This window comes from Falco naumanni, chromosome W, assembly GCF_017639655.2.
Source record: "Falco naumanni isolate bFalNau1 chromosome W, bFalNau1.pat, whole genome shotgun sequence".
Lineage (NCBI taxonomy): Eukaryota > Metazoa > Chordata > Aves > Falconiformes > Falconidae > Falco > Falco naumanni.
Window position 1 is genome coordinate 22127356 of NC_054079.1, and position 26706 is coordinate 22154061.

A 26706-nucleotide genomic window follows, 5' to 3' on the forward strand; every position below is an offset into this window, starting at 1 on the left:
AGATAAAAATTATTCTAAATATGAATGTATTTAGAACAAAACCAAATATATACAGAAATCTTTTTTCCTCTCCCCTAAACCTGTGACTTATGTTGTAAGTAACCACAGTTTCTTCTGATTAGTATTGCTGTATTTATTCCTTGTCCTGTAAGAAAGATAAAGCATAAAGTAGCTAGGTTTTGTCCTGCTTCTTTTTAAAGTACAGTGGATTATGTGGGGAAAGTAAATTTTGAGGTTAGTGCATGGTTTACATGTATTCTGAAGTTGTTAATTTGTCTTTTTTAACAGCTACTAATATGTCCTCCAGTTATTCGATTCTTCTGTGGCCATAGGGAGTTTTCCTATAAGCTGTTAATCCAAGGAGACTCTTCAGGGAGACTGTGTATGTGGAGTGTGCCTGATACTCTTGAACAACAAGGTAGTGCAAAAGGTATACCTAATTGACAGTCTTGTTGCAAGTCTTTTAACGAGGGTGTCTAGTTTTTTTGTTATGCATTTTATTACTGGATAAAGCGCTGCTGCTTTTCCTACAGATCCATGAAGTTTGGTTTTTTGTTAGCTTCTTGTAAGAGTTATACTAACTTAATTTTTTCATAAATGATCAAAAGCTTAATTTACTCTGAATATTTTTCAGGTTTTAAGCTTTGACTGCTTCATTCCAAACACTAGCTATGGCCATTGCTGTCTGCCTGTGTAACTTCTTGTAGCTTAAATCATATACTTTTCTAGTTCCCACATATATCATTTTCATGTGTTGCTGTAGCTTCACTTACGTAGTTAGTGAATTTATCTCCAGTATGTACCTTTTACTTTGTTTGAAGTGTTGTGACACAGTGTATTTAAACTTCAAGATCTTTTCAGAAAAGCATTTATAATGTCTGTTCTTGATTATTTATATTTTTTTAAAAAATCCTCCTCCCACCTCACCTCACCTCTTCCTTCTTTTCTTTTTAAACAGGACTGCAAACAACAACTTCAATATCCCTCCAGGAAGCTTTTGATAAACTTACTCCTTGCCCTGCTGGGATTATAGACCAACTAAGCTTAATACCAAACATCAATGAACCACTTAAAGTTACAGCCAGCGTGTATATCCCAGCTCATGGGCGCTTGGTTTGTGGTCGTGAAGATGGAAGCATTGTTATTGTGCCAGCAACACAAACTGCTATAGTTCAGCTGCTGCAAGGAGAGCATATGCTCAGGAGAGGTATGCAAATAAGCTTTTGAAAAGCACAGTTGGATTACCCTGTGCACCTGTCATGAGATACACTGAAGTAAGAAATAGTTTCACAAAGTGAGCGTTAAGTCCTTTTACAGGTAGAAATCATGTAACAGTTTTCTTAACAATTCTGATGCTCTATTATGTAATGAAAAATCTAAATAAAAACTTAACTGTAGCCAGCTTGCATCAATTAGGAGGAAGGAGCAGGAGATACAGTATGTCGTGAACTGACCATAAACCCCATTCCCCGTCCCCCTGCACTGCTGGCAGGAGGAGGGGAGAGAAAATAGGACGTGAAGCTAAGCCTGGGAAGATGATCTTAACTGTGAGGTTTTTTTTTTTTAAGATTTGGTTTTATTTCTCGTTATCCTAATTGATTTGATTGGTAGTAAACTAATTTCCCCAAGTCAAGTATATTTTGCCCATGATGGCGATTACTGAGTGAGAGCGATCTAACCCAGTCTTTTGATCTGGGAGCCTTTTGTTACATTTTCTCTCCCCTGCCCAGCCGAGGAGGGCGGTGATGGAGCAGCTTTGGTGGGCACCTGGCCTCCAGCCAGGGACTTAAACTGCCACAACAGGGAAAGGCTTGGATATTTCTCCTGGGATTTTGAGATGCAGTAGCAAAGATATGGTGAGGGACATCTCCTGTCTCTTCAGAATCGTTCTGGACACTGTGCTCAGCTGGGTTATTAGTGTGCCTGTGAAGAGCTCCTTGGGAAAATAATACATCTAACAGAGAATTCCTCCTTCTGTATTGTGTAGCTAGTTGCCTGCTATAGGTTGGCCTGCTCTTGTATATTTTGGTTCCAGATGTTGTTTTAATACTTTTGTGTTCATAGCTGCAGAACAAATATTTAGGTTTTGATGTTTAAGTGTTGCTAAATCATGTAAATATTTTTCTGGAAATATACATACGAGCTTGTCAGTTAAATACAAGGCTGTTGGTTGTACTGTTTCCATTATATGAGTTACTTTGTATAACTTTCTACAAACATTGTCTTCATGTGAAGTTGAATTGCCTTGAAACTGATACATTATTCTGCAAATAAGCATTGGTGATTCCTACACTCATAAAAACACAGAAGTGCCTGTATGTATTCTACTTAAGGTTTGCTCTGCTTGCTAGAAAGCATAATCACGTAGAGGAAAAAAGTTCCACTACATCATGCAGATATTGCATAGAATACTTGATCATGATATTTAATTTACTGGCCCATTTTATGAAATTTGCCATCTGAAAAGACAGGGGTTTCTCAGTATCTTTTGCTGTACCTTACAATGAGAATGATATAGCTGATGTATTTGATCTCAGTGAACAGAAGTCTCGCCATTCTTGCTTTGTGTTCACAAAAATTATTTTCCTTTTTAAATTTAAATTTGATGCCACTAACTTACTCTGCGCAGGCACCAAATGCATAACACTGCAGACCTGCATGTTGCTGTTGTGGCCAGTGTAGAGTAAGATTATGCAATTTTGTTGCTTCTGGTCCTCTTGGTTATAACCTTGGATAAATTCGTGTTTGAGGGGGAAGGGAGTTTACTATTTCACATCTTTTACCTTTTAAAGTATTTCTGGGATGTTTTTGGGGAGAGGAGACTGTTTTAAGACAACTGAATTACTTTAAAGTGACTTTGTACAGTAAGACATAAGGAATTATTCTGTCCGTGTCCAGTAAGAAAAAATATGAACACTTCAAAAAATATGTCTAATCCTCTAAGAGCTTCTGTCAAAAAATGCAGTATGCCTGTATTTTTATTTTTATTTTTTTAATCAAGAACAGTGTTTTGGATTGTTACTAAATTACATCTTTTTCTCTCTTCTTGTCTTTTCCCCCTTTCCCCCATTCCTCAGGTTGGCCACCTCACCGGACTCTCAGAGGCCATCGAAACAAAATTACATGTTTGCTGTACCCTCATCAGGTTTCTCCTCGTTATGATCAAAGGTATTTGATCTCAGGTGGTGTGGATTTCTCAGTCATCATATGGGATGTATTTTCTGGAGCGATGAAACATATCTTCTGTGTACATGGGGGAGAAATTACACAACTTCTAGTTCCACCAGAAAACTGTAGTGTAAGTTTTACATAATATGTCTTATAACCTGTCTCGCGTTTTCCATAAATGGTACAGCTCCTCAAATACATGACAATGTGAATGTAATATGAAACACTGAGAAGGTAGCACTGACCCAATGTGTAACTCTTGCAGACACTTAAAAAGAGCTTAATTGTTCTGTTAATCTTGGCTTTGTTCGCATCGTGTACAATACGTGCAGGATTAAAAATAGTGGAAAAAGTGGATATTAAAACAGAGCTAGCTAGGGAAATGCTTAGCATTTTAAGATATACAGCATTAAAAGTGAGAGAGGATTTCCACAACATGGAAGTGGTCTTTTTCCCTGAAGGTGTTTGTGAATGTGGTAGGCCATGGATTTTAAAGGCAATTTTGTATCTCATAACTTGGATGAGTAGAATTCAATGAACTAAATGACATTGATTTTCCATGGTTTCTCTTCTTTGATCAGCAAAACAGGTTTTAACACCTGTTTGCTCTTTTATGATCTGCAAGAGGCTGGATTCCAGAGAATTTCTGCAAGTGCAATTCTGTTTCTAGTGACCTTAGTGGGTTTAACCATAGACTTGTGTGCCTAGTTTTTGTTTATAAAATAGGCTGTTGATCACCATGCTTGGTCCAGTGAATGAGAGATTATTAAATGCCAGCTCTCTGCATTATGACTAAGATTTCTTCTTCTTTTTTTTTTTTTTCTTTTACTAGGCAAGAGTCCAGCACTGTATTTGCTCTGTTGCCAGTGATCACTCAGTAGGTCTTCTGAGTTTGCGGGAGAAAAAATGCATCATGCTGGCATCCCGTCACCTTTTCCCTATTCAAGTAATAAAATGGAGGCCTTCCGATGATTACCTCGTGGTAGGATGTTCAGATGGGTCTGTGTACGTTTGGCAAATGGATACTGGTAAGGTTAAGTTCAAAGACATAGATTAAAAAATTTTTTATATATATATACACATGCATATATGTATTTGGTTATAGTTCTGTGTAAGTTGCATCTGAGAGAAGAGTTTCAAATTTTTTGCACACTTTACACATTCAAAAATCTGTAGATTATGTAACCTTTTTTAAAATACATATTTCAGTATTTGGAATAACTCATTTCGTTTTGGAGAAGTATAGCTTGCTGTGGCTGTTTATCCCCCTACATGTTTTCCTAGTCATCTTCAGAGAAACCAGTTGAAATATTGGCCGCACTTAGAGTGTCCTCTCAGTGTATTAGTAACTGTGCTTTCCCAGCAATTTTCTTGAAAGCTTGTTGTAGAAGTGGAGCACCTTGAATCTACAATATTTTCATCATCTGTAGAGTGAAGAAAGTGTTTGTCTGTTGTTTTGTATTGTTTGTTTTGTTGTTTGATTTGTTTTGCTGTGTTCTTTAAAAAGGGACTAACGCTTACTTTAGAAGAAACTGAAAATGAGTCAACAGAATGGACAACATGGAATAAAATATAAACAGCTTTGTTGTAGAAAATTCTGTGATGTTTGAAAGGGAGACAGTGAAGGTAAAAAAGTACCAGAATATATGCAGTATGTAATTACCTTTCAGCTCCTTAACTCGCTGTGGTTTTGCGGTTAAAAAAACCCCCAAACCTGTGATCATGTCTGAATATTATTTCCAGCTTATTGTGAAAACTAGATGAGAATAGGTTTTGATTGAAGCTCTAGGAAACAGAGGAACATGAGATCCATTGTGGAAAACTTAATCCATGCAGGTAGTTGGGTGAGAGAGGGATTTAAAAATGATTGAAAACAGCCATCTGCTAAAAATGTTGAGCAACTGTAGTCATCGCGCTCTGGTCAGTACAGAATCACATCTTGGGTTTTTTAAACTTGTCGTGATTTTTTGTTAATGTCTTTTTTTCCTTACACACTTCAACTTCATGGAAATTTAGGGAAATTCTGTGCCTTTAGGAGCATTAGTTCTAAAAATAGCTGTTAATACAACAAAGTTTTATGCATTGCATCCTGTGGTGTAAATTATTTTCACCATTGTTGTACTTGAGATACTTTGGACATTCTGAACTGCTTCTGCTTGAACTCCATGCTTTTCAAAATATTTGCAGGTGCGCTGGACAGGTGTGTGATGGGAATAACAGCAGTGGAAATTCTGAATGCCTGTGATGAGGCAGTTCCAGCGGCTGTGGACTCCCTGAGCCATCCTGCCGTCAACCTGAAGAAGGCAATGACTAGGCGTAGTCTGGCTGCTCTGAAAAATGTGGCACATCAGAAACTACAGACCCTTGCCACTAACCTACTTGCTTCTGAAGCATCTGATAAGGTAATTTGTGTATCAGTTTGGTTTTAGTGCAGTACCTGAAGTATTTATTTCCATAAATAATTGAATGAAATATGGGAATTCTTCATCGTTGTAACGGAAAGGTTCTTATCCAAAGCTCTCTGAAATTTTAATAAAGACATAAACTAGCTTTGCCTGGCCTTGGGTCAGTCCTAGGAGTTCACTGTCCTTGAACAAAAAGTATCAGCTGCATTCAGCATTGTTGTGCAGCTTCCAGTGCAGGTGGTGTTATCTAGAGTTATATTTTTGAAACCACGTTTTACTTAGTTTTTTTCTAATTTCTGCTTTCAGTTGTTGTGGTTTTCCTTGCTGGAGTCTAATGCTTTTAAGCTTCCTCTTCACTGTCTCTTAACTATGTACTGTCTTCTTCTCTAGGTTCGGTAAGAATAGAGGTTATGCACCAGATATATTGCTACCTATCTAGAAAGAGAGGAATTTTAATATCAACCAACACAATCCCTTCCATATCTCTCTGAACGTCATTTCCCATTAATGTTACTGTTCATAATGCTACCTGTCTCTTCAGTGTGCATTCTGCTGTTAGGGTTGTTTTTCTCAGGTTGAGTTTATTTAAAATCTGACTTCAGCAGCATTTCATGGAATCGGGAATATTTGCTCAATTACATAGGTTCTGTTATTTTGTAGTATTGATGGGTAGACAAGAAACTAGCCTGTGATCCTTATCAATCAAAAGTAAGTCTCACCCTTTTTGTTTTGTGCTAACTTTAAGGAATGGAACTGGCGTTGATTTGTTTTTTACCTCTTCCCACCCACCACGTTGGGCATGCTTTATGCACTCCTGCAAATGTTGCTGAAGGTGGAGCTACAGCTTGAGTTTATTTTACTTTGATAACTGTTGCTGTGACAGTTCAGAAAAAGTATTACTGAAACATATGTACAAATAGATATAAATGGAGCCAAAGTAACTTCAATGCTGAAAATTACAGTTTGAGAAAGACTTTAAGTGTTTAATGCCAGAATATATTAATGACCTTAGCTGATTCCTAAATCACAAAACATAATTTGAAAAGTCCTTGATCATTAAGCAATGAAATATTTACAGACAGTTCTGTTTGAATTCATCACTTAGTAGCTTGTTAAAATCATTCATTAGCTGTTCCTGAGCACCATATGTCAATGTATAGATAAGAGTGTATAAGCCATGGTATGTAAAAGTGTGTTCATTCAGACACAAAACTTGACAGTGTATATGGATGTTACACAGTACAACTGGCTACTTTCCAATCTGAGCAATGAGTAAATGCTCGTATGAAGAACTCTGGTAAGCAGACCCTTCTGGTAATATCATAATGTAAGAGTTGCTCAGGTATTAGAGCAATAGCAGGATGGTGAACCTGCACATTAATCTTTGGAGGTAGAGGATGATTTTTCTCTGCTCAGATTGTTATTGCACAAGTGGGAAGCACCTTAAATATTTTGAGATGTGGGGGAATTCCTTTTTGAAGTAGGAATGATCTCTTTCTCTGAATCTGTATCTCACAATAAGAAATAAGTTGGTTTTCAAATTGTATTGAGTAATTTTTACATTATAGCATTAATTTTATTATTCTGAAGAGCAAATAGAGTGCCATATGGCATGTACCCCAGGAAAAGCTAGTACAGTGTAAAAATTTTAAGGAACTTCATTATGGGAGTAGAACAGTGCAAGAGTGAATTCTTAATATCCTGTTAATTTTAATGTGCCTCATTATTTTTTCAGTCTGGTGGACTTGGACTGACCATTTTGAAAACTTAACAGGCAGCTGACAGCATCACAGAGCTGGTAGAGATGGGGGGGAAAGCCAACGGTAACTTTTAGAAATAGGCTTAAGTATTGATGGTAGTTTAGCTGGTGGGCTCAGTAGCATGTCAGTGTAGATAGAAGAGAACTGAAGGAAGAACTTTCTCTTGGTCATTGTGTATTTTTTTGTTTTGGCCAAATATGGAGAAAAGTTATGACCTTGTGAGGGTTTTACGAACTTTGTCACAGAAAGAATGTGACCCCCGACATGTAAGTTTTTATCTTTCTGTTAATTTTGCACTTCCTTCTATTAATCTTTATCTTGAAGAAAACTGGGAAAAATATCCTTGTAGCTGTGTGTTAAACGAGTATGTAAGAGGCTTTCCTTGCCCTGAGCCCCTTGTTCTGGTGGATCCTGCTCTGAGCAGGGGGGTGGGTTAGAGGATGGCCAAGCTAGCTGTCCTGTGGTTGTCCTGTTTACAGTTCCTCTTAGCGGCGATTCCAGTATGCTGCCTTGCATCATAACTTTTTTCCTAATAAAGACCTGTCAGAGCAGACGGGTATTAAGTTTGTTGAGTGTATCAATGCCATTCAAAAATGGTGGCAGAGTCCAAACAAAAAGAACTTGTGTTTCTGTCGCCTTTCCCTTCCCGCTAAGGCAGCAGCATCCTGGGCTGTGGCCAGCAGAGAGCAGCAGCACCCTGCTCCCAGGCACCTGCTGCCTTGGCTTGTCACTTCATTTCTTTTGCCACCTTCTGTCACATTCTGTTTGGAAAAGAAATGTCCCTTAGGGAGAGCACGCCTCAGAACACCACCGTCATGGTTCTACAAATAGACGTATGCTCAGGCTTGGGTGCTGCTGTTCCTGCTGCAGCTGGTGTGGCTGTACACGTACAAAAATATGAATGTTGCATTTGTATGTGCTGTGCAAACGTACATTTATGTGCAGGTTCCTCACATCCAGTGAAGCTGTTGCTAGCTGCAAAGGCATGATACACAGCACAGCAAAATGTGTTCTGTACCATGATGATGTTCATGGTATGGAATATGGTATAGGTCAATGGTGATTAATAGCTAAAATATTCTGGTTATGTTGCTGCTTTTAATTTTACCATTGTGCTCGCTACCAGAGACCATTTAATAAAAAGTTACCTGCATTACATTCAGAGAAATTAACTAGATTTTTTCTATAAGGAATGTGTGAATAAATCAGTGCATTGTAGAACATAACTTGCAGCTGTAGTTTATTGATACTTAATTATTTCTATTCTGGTTTCAATTATTCATTATTAGCTTCTCATGGCAAATTTATGTAATAAGCATAGTTTATTCATTCTCTGAGCTGACTACAAAGAAAGGAGCAGAATTTGGCTAGTTCCTTTAGCTCTGATCGTGTTAGGCCCTGGGTGTTTTTCTGGCATGGTGAGCTAGACCACACCACAGCTCCTCTGAGAAATGCAAGAACAAGGAGTGAGGAGGATGGTCTCTGTTTAATTTTTCTTTCTCTGACCAAATGTGAATTTTCATTCTGGTAGTAGCTTAACTTCATTACATAAGTGAAATTAATTTTAATTTGAGGAAAGACAGAAAAAAAAAATCATTTGTTTCTAGCAGAATAGCAGATGATATTGAAGATTTTGTCAGGTCTGCATTCCATTGTTGGAGAGTCTTTTGATATGTTTTGAATATTGCTCTGTGTGTGTGTGTATGCTTTTCATATCTTGTTGGTTTGTTACAAAGTGAGTGCATTGGAATAATGTAAAATATATACGTGCATTTGCTGAGAATCATCCTCTGAAAGTGAACAAGAATTACCGAGTGCAGCAAGCGAACCAATAATCGTACTTGCTCTTCTCCGCTTCAACACCATACAGTAAAATATACATGGGTATTCATTCTAAGCAAAATATTAGCAGCCTTAAGAGCCTGCGAATTAAAGTATTAGTGTGGTAGAACAATTAAGATTACGATATCAAATAAGACTAACATAGTGGATTGCTTTAGATAAATACACTTTGTGTATATTGTGTTTAGACAGGTTTAAGGAGCAGTGTCTCACTCTTAGTTTTTCCCCCTGAGCCTCTTGCTGTGAAACAGTCAAAGGCAGAGGTTATTCTTGCATTGCTCCAAAGTAGCAGTCAGAAATGAATCGCGAGGAAGCTGTGGCTCAATCATCAGCTGCTCTTGATGGCAGATCAGGGTACCAGAGCCTCCTCTGGGCCCATCACTTTCCAAATACAATGTAAAACTTTGGAGAGGTCAGGTTTTCCTCTGAAAATGTTTTACTGTAAAAAGCAATCTTACAGTCTTCAGGGATGTACAGTAACTAATAGCCACAGAAAAAGCAGAGTGCTTTATGAGAGATAAATCTGTGTGACTGAGAACCTTGAGTATGCTTATTTCAAAGCAGGTACAGACACTGGAACAGCAATTGAACATGTGGTGGGTATTATATTCTTTCATGCCAACAGCATTTTGGGGGTCTTTACAATTATAATGGGAAAGGAATATATAAAAATTACTTCTGTTTTTAAACATGTGCTATGAAATTTTTACAAAACCTAAAGCAGCCAAGTAGTTGTAGGACTACAAATTCTTACTGGCTTGAGAGAAGTCCTTGAGAAATAATAAATGGTACATATGCATGTCCAATTTTCCATTTCTAAGAAACAAATGTATATTCTGCTTAACATCTATAGTAGAATATTCATTTGATTCACAGTGATAAGTACATTTGTTAGTGTTCAGAAGTAGAAGGAAATGGGTTGAAAAATACAAGATAATGGGTGTTGGTAGAAATAATGTAGTTTTGCAGCTTGGCAGATTTCTCAGGAGTGACCACTCCTACTGATGCAGGGTATTTAAGGCTTCATAAGATGTGCTTTAGGTCAGGGAACAAAGGAAGCAATATATCAGGGTGCATATAGAATAGGGAGAAAACATTAGGGATTCATGTGTATATATACAGTAAGTTCAGATTTTTGTGTGATATATAGTGTATTATTTATATAGACTATATGTATTTATAGCGTATGTGTCTATATATGCATACCTATTTGTAAATATATATACAGTGTATATATAGAAACTGCAAGCCTTGTTAATTTCTAAATAACTATCCTGCTGTAAAATGTGCTTTTGTGGTTTAAATTGCCATTCTCTGGGGTCTTTTTTTAGACTGCCAAACTGAAAGAGTTCATGTTAACATTAAGGCTGTTGAGTTATAGATGAGAAAAGACATAGGAGCCTTGACTGCGTTGCTTTTATTGGTGTTATATTAAGAACTTTTGAGTTAGTTCTACTTTGAGTAAAGGCTGATGTTTTCAGAACAAACCATTCAGCCTCTGTAAGTTGTGGAGAAAACACCACCTCTCCTGCTGTCCTTGTTAAGACCTGTGTAGGGTAATGGGGTTTATGTGCTCCCTTAGCCTTAGCTGCCAGGTGAGCATGGGGTTTAACTTCTGCAGTGACTAACGCAACACCGGAAACGCTTCTTCATCATGGAACCTGGGAACTGCTTCTTCTGGATGGTTTTCTTGCTCTGACTTTGTTATTCTGTGCATCAAACACGAATGGTCAACCTTATGCCTTTCAGGCTGTTAATACTAATTGCAAACCAGGAGAATTTTACTTACATCTCAACAGGGGTTATTTCTGTTGAAAGATTCTCTTTCACTCTTTTGGGGAAACTAAGGACTTGAGTGTAACTTTGTTGGTTAGGAAGAATAAGGTTGTCATAATACTTACATTCATGTTCTTTTGTCCAATCGCCTCTTCTGACTTTTTTCAGCTTTTATCCCCTTACATTTACATTTTTTTTCTAATTTTTTTTTTCCTTGGGAGGAGGGGAAGGAGGAAGAAGATGGACTTAAGTAGCAGAGTGAACGACAAGCGACATGCTAATTGCATATCTGGACAAATTTATTAGTAGCTTATTTAGTAGATTATGTATTCATTTTCCAGTGGCTTAAATGGATCCTATACTTCAGTATCCAGATATGAAATATTTAATGTGTTTTAAGTTTCATAATAAAATAATGAAATTTTATTGTTCCTTGGAGTATAACTATTATCTTTTAGAATTCAGGAGAAAGAAATGCAAACTTCTGTCTTATCTAGAGAGCTCTATTTTTCTGATAAAATTCTGCAAGTAAAATTTCTGTATTTTAGGGTTGCAACACTTGATCACAAATTTGAAATTCCTGACATTGTGGAAAGTGCTGTAAAATTCTTCACTGATATTCTCATAACATGTTTTATACCCATGTGAGTTTTCAACTTTTGATCATCCACAGCTTCCTTAATCTGTGAATTAAGTTTGTGAAAAGTGTTAACAAAGTAGTCCAATTGAAATTTAATTTTTTTTTTCCTTTTTTTCAGGGGAATTTACCTAAATATTCACATAACTCCCTGATGATTCAAGCTATAAAGACTAACTTAACAGATCCAGATATACACGTGCTTTTCTTTGATGTAGAAGCCCTGATTATTCAGCTGCTGACTGAGGAGGCCTCCAGACCCAACACTGCCCTCATTTCTCCAGAGAATTTACAGAAAGCCTCTGGCGGGTCTGACAAAGGAGGCTCCTTTTTGACTAGTAAACGAGCAGCCATCCTCTTCCAGCAGGTCAAGGAAACAATCAAAGAGAATATAAAAGAGCATCTTCTTGATGATGAAGATGAGGATGAAGAATTGATAAGGCAGAGGAGAGAAGATGGTGACCCAGAATATTGCTCTAGCAAATCTAAACCATTAACTTTGTTAGAATATAATCTAACCATGGATATAGTAAAGCTTTTTATGTCCTGCCTTCATGCCTGGGGCCTGAATTCTGTTCTAGATGAGCTTTGTCTTGAGCATCTTGGGATGCTGAAGCCACACTGTTCAGTGTCCTTTGGCCTCCTGTCTAGAGGAGGCCACATGTCTCTGATGCTTCCTGGCTACAACCAGCCTGTAGGCAAACTGTCATACGATAGTGTGGAGTTAGGAAAGAAAATGTCTGTTACGGAAGGACTGGGGAAGGGGACGTATCGTGTATCGCGTGCTGTCACCACTCAGCACCTCCTCTCTGTTATCTCACTGGCCAACACATTGATGAGTATGACCAATGCCACTTTTATTGGAGACCACATGAAGAAAGGTCCGGCCAGGTACAGCAAATACTCGCTTAACTTGTGGTAACTTTCTTTCAGAGTCTCTGTTTTAATACAGCATTTTATTTTGTTTAATTTTGCTGTGGGGTTTGATGTATTAAATGGATATGAAAACATTTGGTACCTAGATGGAATTGAGTGTATTTCTTCTTTATTGAACGTAGTATTTTTTATGCCAAGATAACAATGTTGCTTTGGAGTTACATAACTTACGTTAATAGAACATGAAGCTGTATTAACATATGCACCACTAGGAGGTCTGAGAGGCAATCCTTGTTCTCCTTTACAAAGGGTTTTAATAACATATAGGTCAAATTCGAAATAAATCAAAGCATACAGATGAACTTTTTATCACCAAAACATAACCTTACCTAGGAATTGCAAATGAGAAGACTTATCTTCCATCAAACTAACTGTTTATAGGATTGCTTTTCAAAGTTTTTTTTAGTTACAGTATCTTTAGCAAATAATCTTTTCTTTTTTTTCCTCTTCCTCTATCCTCCTTCTCCCTCTTCATATATATTTTGTGTTTAGGCCACCTAGGCCAGGCACTCCTGAGATGTCAAAAGTGAAGGCACCCCCTTCAATTTCAAGTCATGCAGCCCAAGGACAAATTAAGCAAGGTAAAAATCATGTGCTTTGGAACAATTTGATATGTCATTTCAGTTCTTGACACTGAAGTGATCACCTTACTATCAAGTGCTAAAAATATTGCTAGCTTCGATGTGGGAGGAAAAAGTAGTGTAATATTCTAGATAAAAATGTTAATGACTCAGACCTTTTTAAGAATCAATATAAGATGCTGATACTGTCATGAAGTCATTCTCTGAGAATGATTTTTTGCATATTTTAAGTGCTCCAAGCATTGTGGTGGTGTGGTGATAGTAAGAGGTTTAAAGTCTGTCACTGAGGACTATATGGACAAATACAAAAATGTTTATTATGAACATAAAGCATAAAGATAAACACATCTAAGTAGTATGTGTACGTTTCCTCTCCTTTTTTTTGAGGAGGAAAAAATTATTTTATTTTAACTCTACTTCTGCTGCTGTTGCTACTTTTATCACTCACAGTTATGAAAGGTGGCAGTGGATGATACTGAAGACCCTCTAATAGTCTGCATTGTATCTTTTTGTAAATATAATGGTTAAGTACAGGAAGTAGAAAAACATGGGCTGTAAAAGAAGGATGTACACAAGATTAAACATTAATTTTCTGCTGGAGTAGAGTGGAACAGGGACTAGGGCTTCTTCTGGGCAGCAGCAGCACATGGGAAACAGTCCTGCTGGGACTGGAGAAATGGAGGAAGAGGAGCAGCCTTCCTGCCTGCTCTTGAAATACAGAGCTGCTGTTTCATGGGACAAATGAACTACTCTTCTTAATGCCAGAAATAAAGTAAATGTAAACCACCGTGATGTGGCCAATTGTGACTTGAGCTCAAAGCTAAGGAGCAAGTGAACTGTTGGGGAGAGCATGGGGGCACTCATGGGGAGGCAGCTGTGCAGGCTCACAGGGAGTGAGGGTGATGCAGCGCAGCGGGCTGGTGGTGCCTGAAAGGGGAAGGGTGGTATGTGGGATTTACCCGCTAGGGATAATGGGGGGCATAATCTGTATGGGACCAGTTGGAGGTTGTGTATGGCTAGAGGGGGATGTATGTTTGTAACCTTTGTCATACGTGTTTTGCTGTATGATAAAGAGGAAAGGTATACACATCATTGCTGCTCTTAAAGTTCTTTGGGATTTTTGTGGATGTGAGCCCAGCTGCCTGAATATGCTGCAGGGCAGAAGAGGAAAGGGTTTTCTTTTTTACATGATGTATTTGGTTATTGTTTTAACTAATCTATAAAGCAGATATCATTTAGGATTTATTTAAATTTTGCTTTGAAAATGGCAATTTTTTATTTATAGCTTTTGCCTGTTTACTGTTAAAACTTTGCCTTTTCAATCTATATGAATACAGAGAAACTTGCAATATGTAAAATGATTGCATTTTGCAGAATACAAATACTTTGTCATTGTGGTATTTACTGCAATGTACAATCTTTAAAGATGTACATTAAAGATATATTTAAGTCTTCAAAAACACCTTTAAACTGTGGAACGGCACTTGTATTAGAGCTAGCAAGCACAACATAAATAAACTGTGGTTTTCTTCACTCACGTGAAAAAAGGGAATGTTTATATCTGAGGAAGAAACTCGCCCATCAGCAACATTTGTCTGTATTTATTCCTTTCCTAAATAGAAATATTTATCTACTGTGATCTTGGCTGGAAAGGGAAAATCAGTTCCAGGAGTGCTATGTGTCAAGCTTCTTTTCATGATCAAGGGTGCTACATAAATAGAGAAGTAGCAGTCAAAAACAGAAAGCAGAAATAAAAAAGAAGCAGGGCTCTTGTTTCAACATGTGGAACTTGTTTGGTTTTGGTTTTGGGTGGGTTTTTTCTACAGCCACTTACTTTTCCTCGTTGAAATATAATTAATTGAAACATCAGGATTTCTCAGAGATGGTGTCTTCATAGCAAATTCGATGCAAGAAAAACATATTCATCACAGAGAGAGTCTGTGTTTTGATAAGATACAGTTCCATTGTGATTTTTCTTTCTCAAATGAAAACTTTAATTTTGTGTTGAAATAGCTTTGCTAATTTTGGAGATAGACGTAATTTAGTTATCTATTGGAAATATTTATAACTTCTTGAGACAATTGTGTGCTGTCAAAAATAACAGAAAAATCCTCCTGTTCCTAAATCATAATTTTCTGTTTGGTGACATCTCACATGCTTTTGCGGAGAAATGGGTTGGTTTCTAAGGGGTACTCTTAGGTCATAAGTTTCCTTAGTGTCTTGCCTTTACATCCTGTTGCGCACTACTTGCGGTATCTTGCTACTTGTAAATTTCTAGTGCTGCTATTCTTAAAAATCAGTTAGATATACAATTAATGCATTTTATGACATGCTTGATCTCCATCAATTTGACCAGTATTTGTTGTGAGATGAGCACAGCTCTATGCTGCTCATCTGCAGGGCCAGCTGCTTCCATTACAGTCATTGTTGTAATTACTGATATTAGGAGAGCACAAACTACTACAACAAAATGAGGCAAAAAAGGAGCTTCAGAGTGAGACTTCAGTTTGGGGTAGTTTTGTGTTTTTACAAACAATCTTTTTCATAAATAGCTTTTTTTATACGTCTACTGAAACTAGGTTTTGCTGTTATGAAGTGATTTACGCTAGTTGTCCTGTCACTGTACGCGTGCCATCATGACGCATTTCTGTGGGAAGTATGGAAAAAGTAGTTTTGATGCAGATGTCCCACAGTGGCAAAAGAAGTTCACTGCATGAAAAGCAAACAGACCATTCAGAAGACAATGCTTAATCTGTTCAGGAGCTTGAACCCATTGTTCTGCAACTGAATAAAAGAGGGGGGTTAATTTGAAGATGCTTGTGCATGACGTATGGTAATTTCTCTATAGGAAGGAAGTGTCACATAATGTGGAGATTTAGAGGTCACTGACCTCAAGTTGTAGCTTTTGTATGCCATAAGGTCTGCGCATCTTTTCATGTGATATTAAGTCATGAAGCATTAGTGAAGTATAATGTTTAGAACTGCTTTTAAATTAAATTTGCACCAAAAAATGATGCTATTTACAAAGTTAAATGTCACTGATGCTGTTTTGAGTAACATGCTTGAATTGTGCTCCTCTGTAGTTGCTCGCCTGTAGTCTTATATTGTATGGTGTGTATGCTTCTGCTTTAAGTTTTTAGACCTTTCTTTGGTATAGGCTTAAAATTATTTGAATGGAGACACATTTAAAATGAACTTACATTAAAATTAACCATCAGTAATATGTTCTGTGATATTTTAGAGTGACAGATGGGGCAGCCCAGGTTTAAAAGGGGTTATTACTGGGGGTTTTAATGAGTAGTGCAAATTTCAAGTTTATCTAAGTATAGGAAAAGCACAAGAACAAACAGTGAAAATCCTGTTTTTAAAATTCATAGTTGACCGTGCTGTCAAATCAAATCTCACTATCTAAAGACACGTTTGTAATTGCTTTATTTATGGGTACTTTTGTCTTTTTGAAACATGCAAGTTTCTGTTAGTGCATCTGTGTTTCTCTGCAGCTGCATGTCTTCCTCTCACTGGCATTGCACTTGTAAAGCCTAGAATTTTTTTTAAGTTTAATATTATCACAATTTCTTCCAGTTTTGTTTTTCATTCTTCAGTGATAGTAATCTGTTTTTCAGAAGCTGCTATCCTCACTTTCCTATTTTTTTTTCTCTTTATTTCTTCTTACCTCTGCAAGTTGCTCCTGCTGTTTCTTCTAGCACTGAAGCTGGTCACTCTGGCTCTGACACTGCTCCTACTTTACATACCTGTTTCTTAGTCAATGAAGGTATTCTTTCCTCACTTTTCTATCTATTTGTCTTTTACTTTCAACTAATGTCCCTTATCATTGTTATGACATGACTTTAATTTGATCTATGTAGAATTTTTTCTTTGCAGAAACAGAGGCAATGAGGGTTGTTTATATGTTTTGCCATTAATGCTGGTAGAGGGTGAGCAGATCCGGCTTGTGTGTCTAGGGCTGTCTGTAAATTCAGTTCTCAACTGGTGTACCAAAGATGATATTTCGGATCTTGTTTGGATTCAGTGTTGTCTTTTGACAAAAAATCTCGGCCTTTTTTAAGTAGAGAAATACACGTGCCTTTACCCATCATATATGAAGGAGAGAAGCCACAACACGTGTCTTACTAAGCTATAAATTCCTGCTTTCCTGCAACTTGAGTAGGAACTCTCTGTTAGACTGGAAATTCCTCTTTTTAATCCATTTTTCTTTAAGGAAAATAGACATAATGATTTCTTTTCTTTTAGCACCATTAAGAGCTTTATTACTTAAAATATTTTGATTTTTATGCTCAGTATTGCTGACAGTTTAAAAGTATAGATCTATATGCTCACCTCAAGTATTTCTTCAGTTTCTCAAGTCAATGTAGAGCATAATACTAAAAGAATTCTTCTGTGGAGTACTTTACAAGCGTTTTTACAAGCTATGTTGTTTGAGCTTGATACACTTATCTTGACTGGTTTTAACTACACAATATTGCAGGCTTGTAGTATAAATGCACCTGAAGTAAGCATGTTGAAATAAGATTTAGATGAAAAGATAGGGGTAGCAGAGAAACATGAGCTTGTACATATTTGCATACCTTTTGAAATGGGCCAGAAAACTCTACATAAACTTTCTTAGTGGTAATTCATATGCCAAGTTTTCTGTAATAGAATTATGTTGCATTTGCTTTTAGGACATTAAGTATCATTTAAGTAATGCTCATTATGGTTTGAAGAGGTCATCTAAATCTTGAACTCAGAACCATGGCTTATGCTTTTGATAAAAATTGGGGACTGGGGAGGAAGAGGGATGTTTGTGTTTAATCAGGACTGATTTGAGCCAACCTTCTGCTGATGTCTCATTTGACCCTTGCATGTGTTAGAGATCTGACCAGCTAGTTCATGAGGCATGATTTATGCCTGGAAGAGCTCATTCCTGTCTGATACAGAAAGCATGTGCGCTGTGCAGCTTACCCTGAGGTCAGCTGGTATCGGTAAAGCCGGGGTGCAGCCCATGGTGGGGTGAGCCCAAGGTTCCCGTGGCAGAAGGAACAATTCTGTTGTTCTGCTGCAAAATTGATTCTATTTTTTCCTCTCCCCTCTTTCTCCCACCATCTTCTGAATTTACACCAGGTCAGCAGCCAATGTAAATTTACTTGATGGCATTTTGAACTTTCAATTGCTTTGGTATTTATTATGTTTATCTTCCTGCTGTGATGTGTTTTCGCAGGGTGGAGCCAGCTCGCTGCTATGCACTGCGTAATGCTCCCTGACCTGTTGGGACTAGATAAATTCAGACCTCCCCTTCTGGAGATGCTGGCTCGCAGGTGGCAGGATCGATGCTTGGAGGTGATTTCAGTAGTAATTTTGTACTGCTAGGTTTCTTTGGGTTTATGTTCTCTTCTACTGATCGCATTTTCCCTTAATATAAAAAATACCTAACTCTTTTCTGACACAAATTCCTGCACTACTTATTTCAGATTCAGTAAGTTAATTTTCCAAATTTCCTATCAAAATGTTGGAAATGTGATCATGTCTAAATATATATACATATATGTTGGTTGTGGTTTTTTTTTTACCTTCTGGATGCTGTATGTACCTTTTTAAAGAAATTACTGGATTGAAAACTTCTGTGATTCCATTTAGAATCTTAAGAGAATTAAAAAAACTACCCTATATTTTTCAAGAGACTGCTGAGTCGCTTTGGGTTTTGGAGTGTGTATACAGTAGCCAGTAAATGGTTTGTCACCCAGCTGTTTGATAAATGACTAGTGGGCCTTAACACTACACCTGTGCTGTTGTGGCAAAAAAAATTGTTGACTGTGCAGCTTTTTACTTAGGAAAGGAGTGACAGAGCTGGGCTGTAGACTGGAGGTCCTTAGCACTCCTGTAACTTAACTGGGAATATGTTTTTTGCCACCTGATGGCTTGTTCTTTTGCTAGGAAGGATATACTGTGAGATAGTTACCTGACAGGGTAATTACTTTGAAACTCATTAAGTAAGCAGCTGAGCTCCAGTTACTGGATATCCTTGGGTATCAGGGTAGTGTATTTATATTCTGTTTGTCCACAATTTTTTATTTTCCCTTGATCAAATCACTTCCTTGTATGTTAAATCTTTTAGACCAAAAATGTGTGTGTGTATGGTTCTTCAGGTGGAACAAGTGATATTAATGAGGGACAGATAGTACCAGATAGTATTTGGTATTTGCTGTGTAAAAACTCAGTTTGTTTGGGGGGTGTTTTGTTTTGTTTGGTTAGTTTTGGTTTTTTTAGATTTTGGGAAACATTTTTATGTACGTTTTCCTTTGCTTTCATTGTTCAGTCTTCCATGATAGGGAATAAATAAGTCCCATGTGAAAAAATATTTTAAAGTGATTTTATTTTTGGTTTTATATTGCAACATTCCTGACGTTTAGAAAACTTTATTCATTGCACATTTGGATTTTTGGACCCAACTTTGGAATTGCTGTAGAGAAGGGTGATCACAAGCTGCTTGTAAAAAACTAGAATTTTGGCGGCCTTTTGATGCATCAGCACAGACATAAGGTTTAGCCTAATCTCCTTGAATGAGAAACCTGTCTTGCTGTTCGCTTTATGGATGGGAGGCTGCCTCGGCCAGTCTTGCTGTCTGCACTGAGGAAGGCATGTCTGCGAAGGCCAGGAGGAGATGGGACAGCTGTTTGGTTTATGCACTGCACTCATGCTAGGGGCTGAGTTGTGACCTTCATCCCTTGGTTTTCTCGTGAGGCTACACATTTTTGCTATGTCTTGTTGAGAGTCATCACAGTTGGGTCATGTTTGTGGTTATTTTGCTTCTGTGTTGAAGGTGGAGGGGGTAGGGCAGAATGAAGGTCTGCTAAAAGCTAAGTTTCCTGTAGACATTTTTAAGTCGTGCTTTTTGTTCTTGCTAAATTAAACTGAAAACATACTGATAAGTATTTGATATTGGAGTTTGTGTGACATTTCTGTGGGTTTTCTTTACAGGTAAGAGAAGCTGCCCAGGCCTTGTTGCTAGCAGAACTGAGAAGAATCGAGCAGGCAGGTCGGAAAGAAACCATTGATGCGTGGGCTCCTTATTTACCACAGTACATTGACAGTGTGATATCATGTAAGTAATGCTGTGTTAAACCTGAAAGTAACTTGATTGCTAGGTAAAAGAAGGCATTTTGCACACAAAATTATGAATAATGCTACCAATCTAGGGGAAATTCTAGGGGGAAAATCTAGAATTATATAGAAAAGTTTCTTGACGTTTTCAAAGTAATTTCGCAATCATGAAATTACTTAACGTCACTGATGTTGAATAAGTAAATTGAATGTCTCAGTACATCTCATTGGGATTGGAGTGTCTTTTGTGAAGGCTGTCCCTTCTGTTGAGTGTCTAGCCTGTAGTTTGGAGTTTTCAGGGAAGAAACCTATGAAAAGGGCTGATAAAATTACAAGGTACTGGTGGTGAAATGTTGACTTTCCTTTTCAAAGAATGTATAATTAGATAATAGAAATTGTTGTAAATGGATCCTTTTGCATCCCAAGAGTATAAAGGGATTCTGAAAGGGACTAATGCAGGGTGGTGCAGTATATGTCCATCAGTGTTTGTTCAACGCTTGATGTAACAGTTCCTGCCCAGTGGGGTGTTCTAAGCCAACCAAGTGCTGCCAGGAGCTACTGGGTAAAGATTATTCTCCAGATAAATGGCTATGGACCTCTATTTAATTAGTAGTATTTCTCCCAAAAAATACCCGTTTTCATTTTATTCGTTGTTGTCAAAGCAGGGGTGGTACAGACTTTAAGAGCATATTCTTGCAAGATCTGTCATCATCATGAGATGCTCCATTCAGTTATCCATTTAGAAACTTGCCTTATAGAATAATGTCCAGACACATCTGTTGTATATAACAAACCAGTAAAAACTTATATTTTGATGAATGAGAATGTTTGCTTTAAGTTGCAGGTGCTCATCTTTCTTAAAATGAGATTTTTTTTCCACTGAAGAACATAGTTTCTATTCAGAGAAGGATCTCTATTAAATACCAATTGATTTTTGAGATGCGTAATAATCTTATTAAATCTAAACTGAATGCATAAATTACATGGAACACAGTTGTGTGATGTTGAGAATTTGTTGGTAGGGCGAAGCTGTTGTTAATTATAGCCTTCAGCCATGTAGCATTTGCCTTATTATGGGAATATTGTTGCACAGTTAGATGTGCAGCCAAGCAGTGAATAATAAGTGCAAGTATGTTGTATAGACATGTCAAAGAGCCTTGATTCATACTGATAGGTATTTGTGCCGTTTTGTATATTAGGATGTACTTTTTAATTGTTTTTCTTAGGAGATCAGTTATACTCTGTAGAATACAGCTATAGTTGCCCTTGACTCTCAAGAGTAGCTGCTATAGCAACTGTTGATGATTACTAATTTTTTTTCTCTGAAGTGATACTGGAATGACCTTGTTGGGTGTGAGATTATGGACATAATTGTGTGGATGAAGTGTATATAAACCACTCTGGAGTGCCTACTTTAGCCAGTTGACTGTTTCCAAAATAGGAACTTCTTAATGTACTTGAAAGCAACCAGTAATTTGTATTAGTTTCAATAATTTGCGATTTCTGGTACTTCTTATTACTTAAACAGTTATATTTGAAAGTTTTAGGGAAGAGTATGCAGTTGTGGTTTATGTGTGTGTCAGGTGGAAGAATAATATTCTGCCTTGTGCCTGTGTTTGTGCTCAGGTGAGGAGCATGGCATGCATTTTTAGAGCAATAGTGAGGGACTGACTAGTTTAAGAAAAAACCTTGAGTATTTTATATGCATTCAATTCAAGTATGTATACAGCAGTATTTTGGCCTCTGTTAATCAGTAGCAAATCAAAGCATATAATTTGCTTTAACACTAAATGAGGATGTGCTTATCTATCAGAACAAGAAAGTTTTAAATTACCAGAAGAAAATATAAAATAGAGCAATCAGCTGAGCATGGCTGAACAAATGACTTTAATGTAAATGTTTAGTACTGTGAAAGCACTGATACTGGAAACCTTTCAAATGGGCCATGACTAGCACATTGGAATTAACTTTTTTATATTAACATAACAGCGCTGAAAACTATGTGATTTAAGGTTGCAGAATCTGTGGTTCTCCTGAATGACAGGGCTGAGAAGGCATTTAATAGTGTTGTTGTCTGTATAAACACACACAGAGATGCTGATGCTCTGAAGAAGAATTAGGATTTTGGAAAGGAGAAACAAAATAAGCAGCTACAAATGTTGCTGTTGTGGGGAGAGAATAAAGTGCATATATTAGTTACTTTGTAAGACTTAATTTTAAAATTACATGCTTTTAAAGGTCTGGGGAGGAATTGAAGGGGATAAAAATTATTTAGGATTGTCAAAATGGATGCAATGGACTTCTGAAAAGTATAGTTTTATGCTAGAAAGGTAAGGAGGAGAAATATAGAAGGTAAAGAAATACTGTTTTGATTCCTTCATCCTCCACTTTTCCCAATTTTGCCTGTTGATAGAGGAATAATTTATTATCAGCATATTTTTGTGTCCAGCATGTTTCCACTCTGCAGTAGTTCTTATATGCATGATGTAGACATAGTGCTTCTCTTAAACATTAACAGATGTGTTTTAATTAAAAAACAAGTGGTAATCATAACAGAAGCTTGTTGCCGATATAAGATACTTTGTCATATATGCATTTTGTTGCCTCATGAATGAATCAGGTGTGTAGTACTAGCAAACAGAGATGACATCTTCTCCCTGTTTGTATATTCGGTGCTCGGATCCAGTAGCAATTTTGGGACATGACCTTACTTGTACAGATCAAGCAACTGGCACGTCTCCCAGCATTTTGATAAAATGTGTTCGGCAGACTTAAAAGATTAGTAAAAGATAAGCCTGTGCACATTTGCCTGTCTTTCAAGTGATGTAAGAGAGATTATTGTTCCCCTATAGATGGTGGGCTGGAGGAGCAGGGAGAAAGCCAAGCATATCTTATTTTCTCCTTTGTGGGCCTGCCAGCACACCACCAGCGTGCACTGCAGGGACCACCACAAACAGGCCCACTGTACCGTCACTGCTCGGAGCAGCTCGCTTTAGGCTGCCAACATGGCTTCTGTGTCACACGATTTGCAGTTCAGATGTTTGGACACATTAGGCTTCCTTTCAAAGTGCCTCGTAGGGAGAACAATAAATCTTTATTTTATTTGGACCTTCAAATCCAAAATTGACACGTCAGGTTGTTGACCCCACATCAAATGGGGATGGATGTATAAGTGATGCTGTGAATTAAACCTACGAGAGTTGTTGCAGGTGTTGGTATTTTCAGGCTCCCACAGGAAGCAAAACAGTTAAGCTTTCAAAGCTTAATCTTGTATCTACTAAGATTGTCATATGACTGTAAATATTTGCTATGGCCTTGTCTGCCCCTCATTTGCACCGCATAGGATTGTTTCTGAAATGCTGCATAGTCTGTGGGGCAGTTGCCACAAGGATGCCTTTTCAGCTGAAGTTCAAAAAGGGAAAAAATATTACTGCTTTTTTCTCCTTCTTTATTTTTAAGAGCAAGGGCTATCTTCAGTGTCAAAGGGATTCTGCAAATTAAATTCTCTTTTGAAAGGGATTTCTTTGGATATTATGTTTATGTTTTGCTGCTTCTATTTATTTATTTTACTTTGGTCAGTGTAAACATTTTCTTAAAATGTTGAAGACATGGTTCTAGGGATCTATGCAGTGGGACACCTGCAAGCTTTTGGTGGTGGGGCTGTCCACTGAGCCCTGGAGGGACAGATGTATTTTTAAATATGGTGTTACTGCAGATAGAAAAAATGGCTATTGTGGCTTTAATGGAAAGCAAAAGGTTATCTTGCCCCAGCCTTTGTGTGCGTGTGGGATGTGGATGGAGCCAAGCCAGCAGACAGGCAGTGCACGCAGGGCGGCTGGGAGCTGCACAGGATCGATCGGAGTGGTGCGGAGTGAATTAATGCGAGGCAGGCAGGCTGCCCGTCATGAGCTGCCGGGGCACAGGCAGTGCTGCTCAGGCTCTGCAGAAATCTGTTTTCAGTACGTTCTGCCCAGAAATAAAGTATAGGCACTTCTTTTGCTTCCCATATTGCTAAAACCCAGTTCATTCAGGTAAATGCTTATATCAAATTACTGTTTCTTTTTAAGTAAAAATCTTAAATGTGGCAGCGCAAAATTAAAGAAACTGAAATAGCTATCCTTAAATTGTGTCTCTTTTTAAACTACTTCAAGTAATAATCCATGTTATGACTGAAAAGCAAAATAAATATGAAAGATCTGTAATAATGAATACGCTGTTATCAGGTTTTGTGACTGTGTTTCTAGTAGAGTTAGATTTCTGTTAGAAAGTTTTATTTAAAGCCAGATTGAGTAAAACTTAAACTTCCATCGATTTAAATGGAAGTTTTCATCAAGTAAGGATAGTTTGATTGGACCCCAAAGACTTTGCTATTTATATATGTAGTTGATCATCTTACTTATGCAAGGTTGGACTTAAGAGAGCACAAAGAAGCAAGGCAAATAATTTGATGCTGCAACATTTTAATGTATTAAATGAATAATGAGTTTAGGATGCTGCAGTAAATAGTAAACTGTAATAATGGCATAAGTTTGTAACACAAGTATATCTTAATTTTCCAATATGTTGACTGGCTTACTCCTAATAAATTCAGGCCTTTGATCTTTTCACTTCTAAAACATGTTTCTAAGACATTTTTGGTGAATTTTATATAAAACACTTGTGTCCAGGAATACGTGTTCCCTCTTACTGTATTTCTATTGAGAGGAAATGATAATTTATTGCCTGACATATTTGAGTGATAGCTATTTTCCTACCCTTTTGATTCTATCCTTTCACTGTTTTGGAGGAAATGTGTAATCGTTCTGATTAAATATATTTTTACTTACATTTTTATTTTAATTGTGTAAAACTGTAATAAAATTTTCTAATTTTTTTATACACTCTACTTAGAATCAACTCATGCAAAGGCACTTAGTTCCTTCCATTGGTTATGACTAGTCTTGCTAAGGTCTTCAGAAAGGTGTAATATCTCATATGGAAAATAAGCCTCTTTTTCAGCGACGCAGGGCTAAAAAGCAGGGAAAGACGTGAGGTAATCACTAAATAAATCAAAGGCTTTGAATTTTGGCCCAGCCTAAACCTACTGTTTAGGGACTGCTAGATCCTTGGCTTCTACCAACAGGTGTTCAACCGCAGAAGATACTCCCTCTGACATGAAAGCTCACCGGTTAGGGCCTTCATACTGTAAACTTCAGAAGGCATGCAAACTGTTCACCCTTCTCTGGGTGTGGAAAGAAATCGAAGAAATTTAGACTATGGAAGATACTTAGGCAATAACTAGATGTTTGCTATGCCTGCAGAGATTAGCAGCTGCTTGTACTAACTGCAATGCAGAATGTAAAGCAGTGCTTAAAAAAATAACCTCCTCTCTCCCCCTCAACATACTGGCCAACTCCAGTGGGTATACCCCAATAAATAGTATTAAAGATAGTTGGTGCTGGAGTCCTGATCTTTGTGTGGACACCGGTGAAGACTCCTGGAGTGATGTCCATGGGCTGCAGCAGCTGCACCATAACAGCAAACTTTATTTTTAAAAGCATCCTGAATAAGGCTTGTGTGCAATTTGTAATTGCATGTAATCTCTGTGCAGTCATGCCAACATACTTAATGAAGTGATTTGCTATTGATTGGGCAGTGTGTTCCAGTCTGGTTATATAGCTGTTGTCACTGGTTTTATATGCATTGACACAAGTGGAAGGATGTTCAGAAAGTTATTAAAAGGTACTAGTTTCCTTATAAAGAGATTATGTCAGAATAAGGTTAGAAATTGCTGTCAGACGAAATCACTGTGTTATCACAAGGTTTAAGTAATTTTCTGTGATTACTTAGTATTTAAAAAGAGTACTGAAAAACAGTAAAATTTGTAATACTCATGAGAATGTTAATTTTCTAAACTGGTTTAAAGATGACCTGAAATTAAGTGACTTTCAGGTGCAGATTCACAGACCTTGTTGTGCACAACTGTCAGGTTCCCCCATTGTGATTTACTGTGATACCATTGTCTTTTATTTATCACATTCGTGTGTTTGGAGAAGACCAGCGAGTTATTACATAAAAGCTACTGTGAACTGAAGTGATGCACATTGACGACTTCGTAAGATGATCTAAAACCAAGAGGGGCAGCAGCAGATGGAGTGGGCAGCTCTCCACTGCTCAGTGCCAAGCCCTTACTGATGCTTGCGTTGGGCCACAAGAGATGCCTGCCATCCACAAGGCACAGTGATTTACAGCAACTTAATTTCTTGTTGAAACTCGCTTGGTGCTGACTAAGGGCTGGGGAACTTTGCTTTTTAATGGGGACTTAATGCCCCTGCAGATTGCAAACTTAATGCCGCAATCAGTAAAGCAGCAATCTCTTTGTATAATAAGATTTTTGATAGTATAGGGTGATACAGAAGATGGATTGGGGGAAAAGAAATCTTATCAGAGCATCCCTTCAGTCTGGTTTTTAGCTTTCGTAAAGCTCTTTGGGAAGAATATTTGTGAGGCTGTACTTTGTCACC

The 26706-nt window shown here is 37.5% G+C and overlaps 1 protein-coding gene across 7 annotated transcripts in view; it reads left to right on the forward strand.

The window, feature by feature from the left end:
• LOC121080461 (WD repeat-containing protein 7-like) overlaps nucleotides 1-26706 on the forward strand; it is a 142274-nt gene that overhangs the window by 32242 nt on the left and 83326 nt on the right. For 4 of the 7 annotated variants that reach the window (XM_040578479.1, XM_040578483.1, XM_040578486.1 and 1 more), the window contains exons 10-19: nucleotides 289-430; nucleotides 959-1207; nucleotides 3078-3298; nucleotides 4001-4196; nucleotides 5356-5570; nucleotides 11710-12479; nucleotides 13017-13105; nucleotides 16788-16877; nucleotides 18324-18442; nucleotides 20081-20204. In XM_040578479.1, coding sequence (XP_040434413.1) covers nucleotides 289-430; nucleotides 959-1207; nucleotides 3078-3298; nucleotides 4001-4196; nucleotides 5356-5570; nucleotides 11710-12479; nucleotides 13017-13105; nucleotides 16788-16877; nucleotides 18324-18442; nucleotides 20081-20204 — 2215 coding nt within the window. The remainder of the gene's footprint in view (nucleotides 1-288; nucleotides 431-958; nucleotides 1208-3077; nucleotides 3299-4000; nucleotides 4197-5355; nucleotides 5571-11709; nucleotides 12480-13016; nucleotides 13106-16787; nucleotides 16878-18323; nucleotides 18443-20080; nucleotides 20205-26706) is intronic. The other 3 variants (XM_040578481.1, XM_040578484.1, XM_040578480.1) reach the window with 2 other exon arrangements.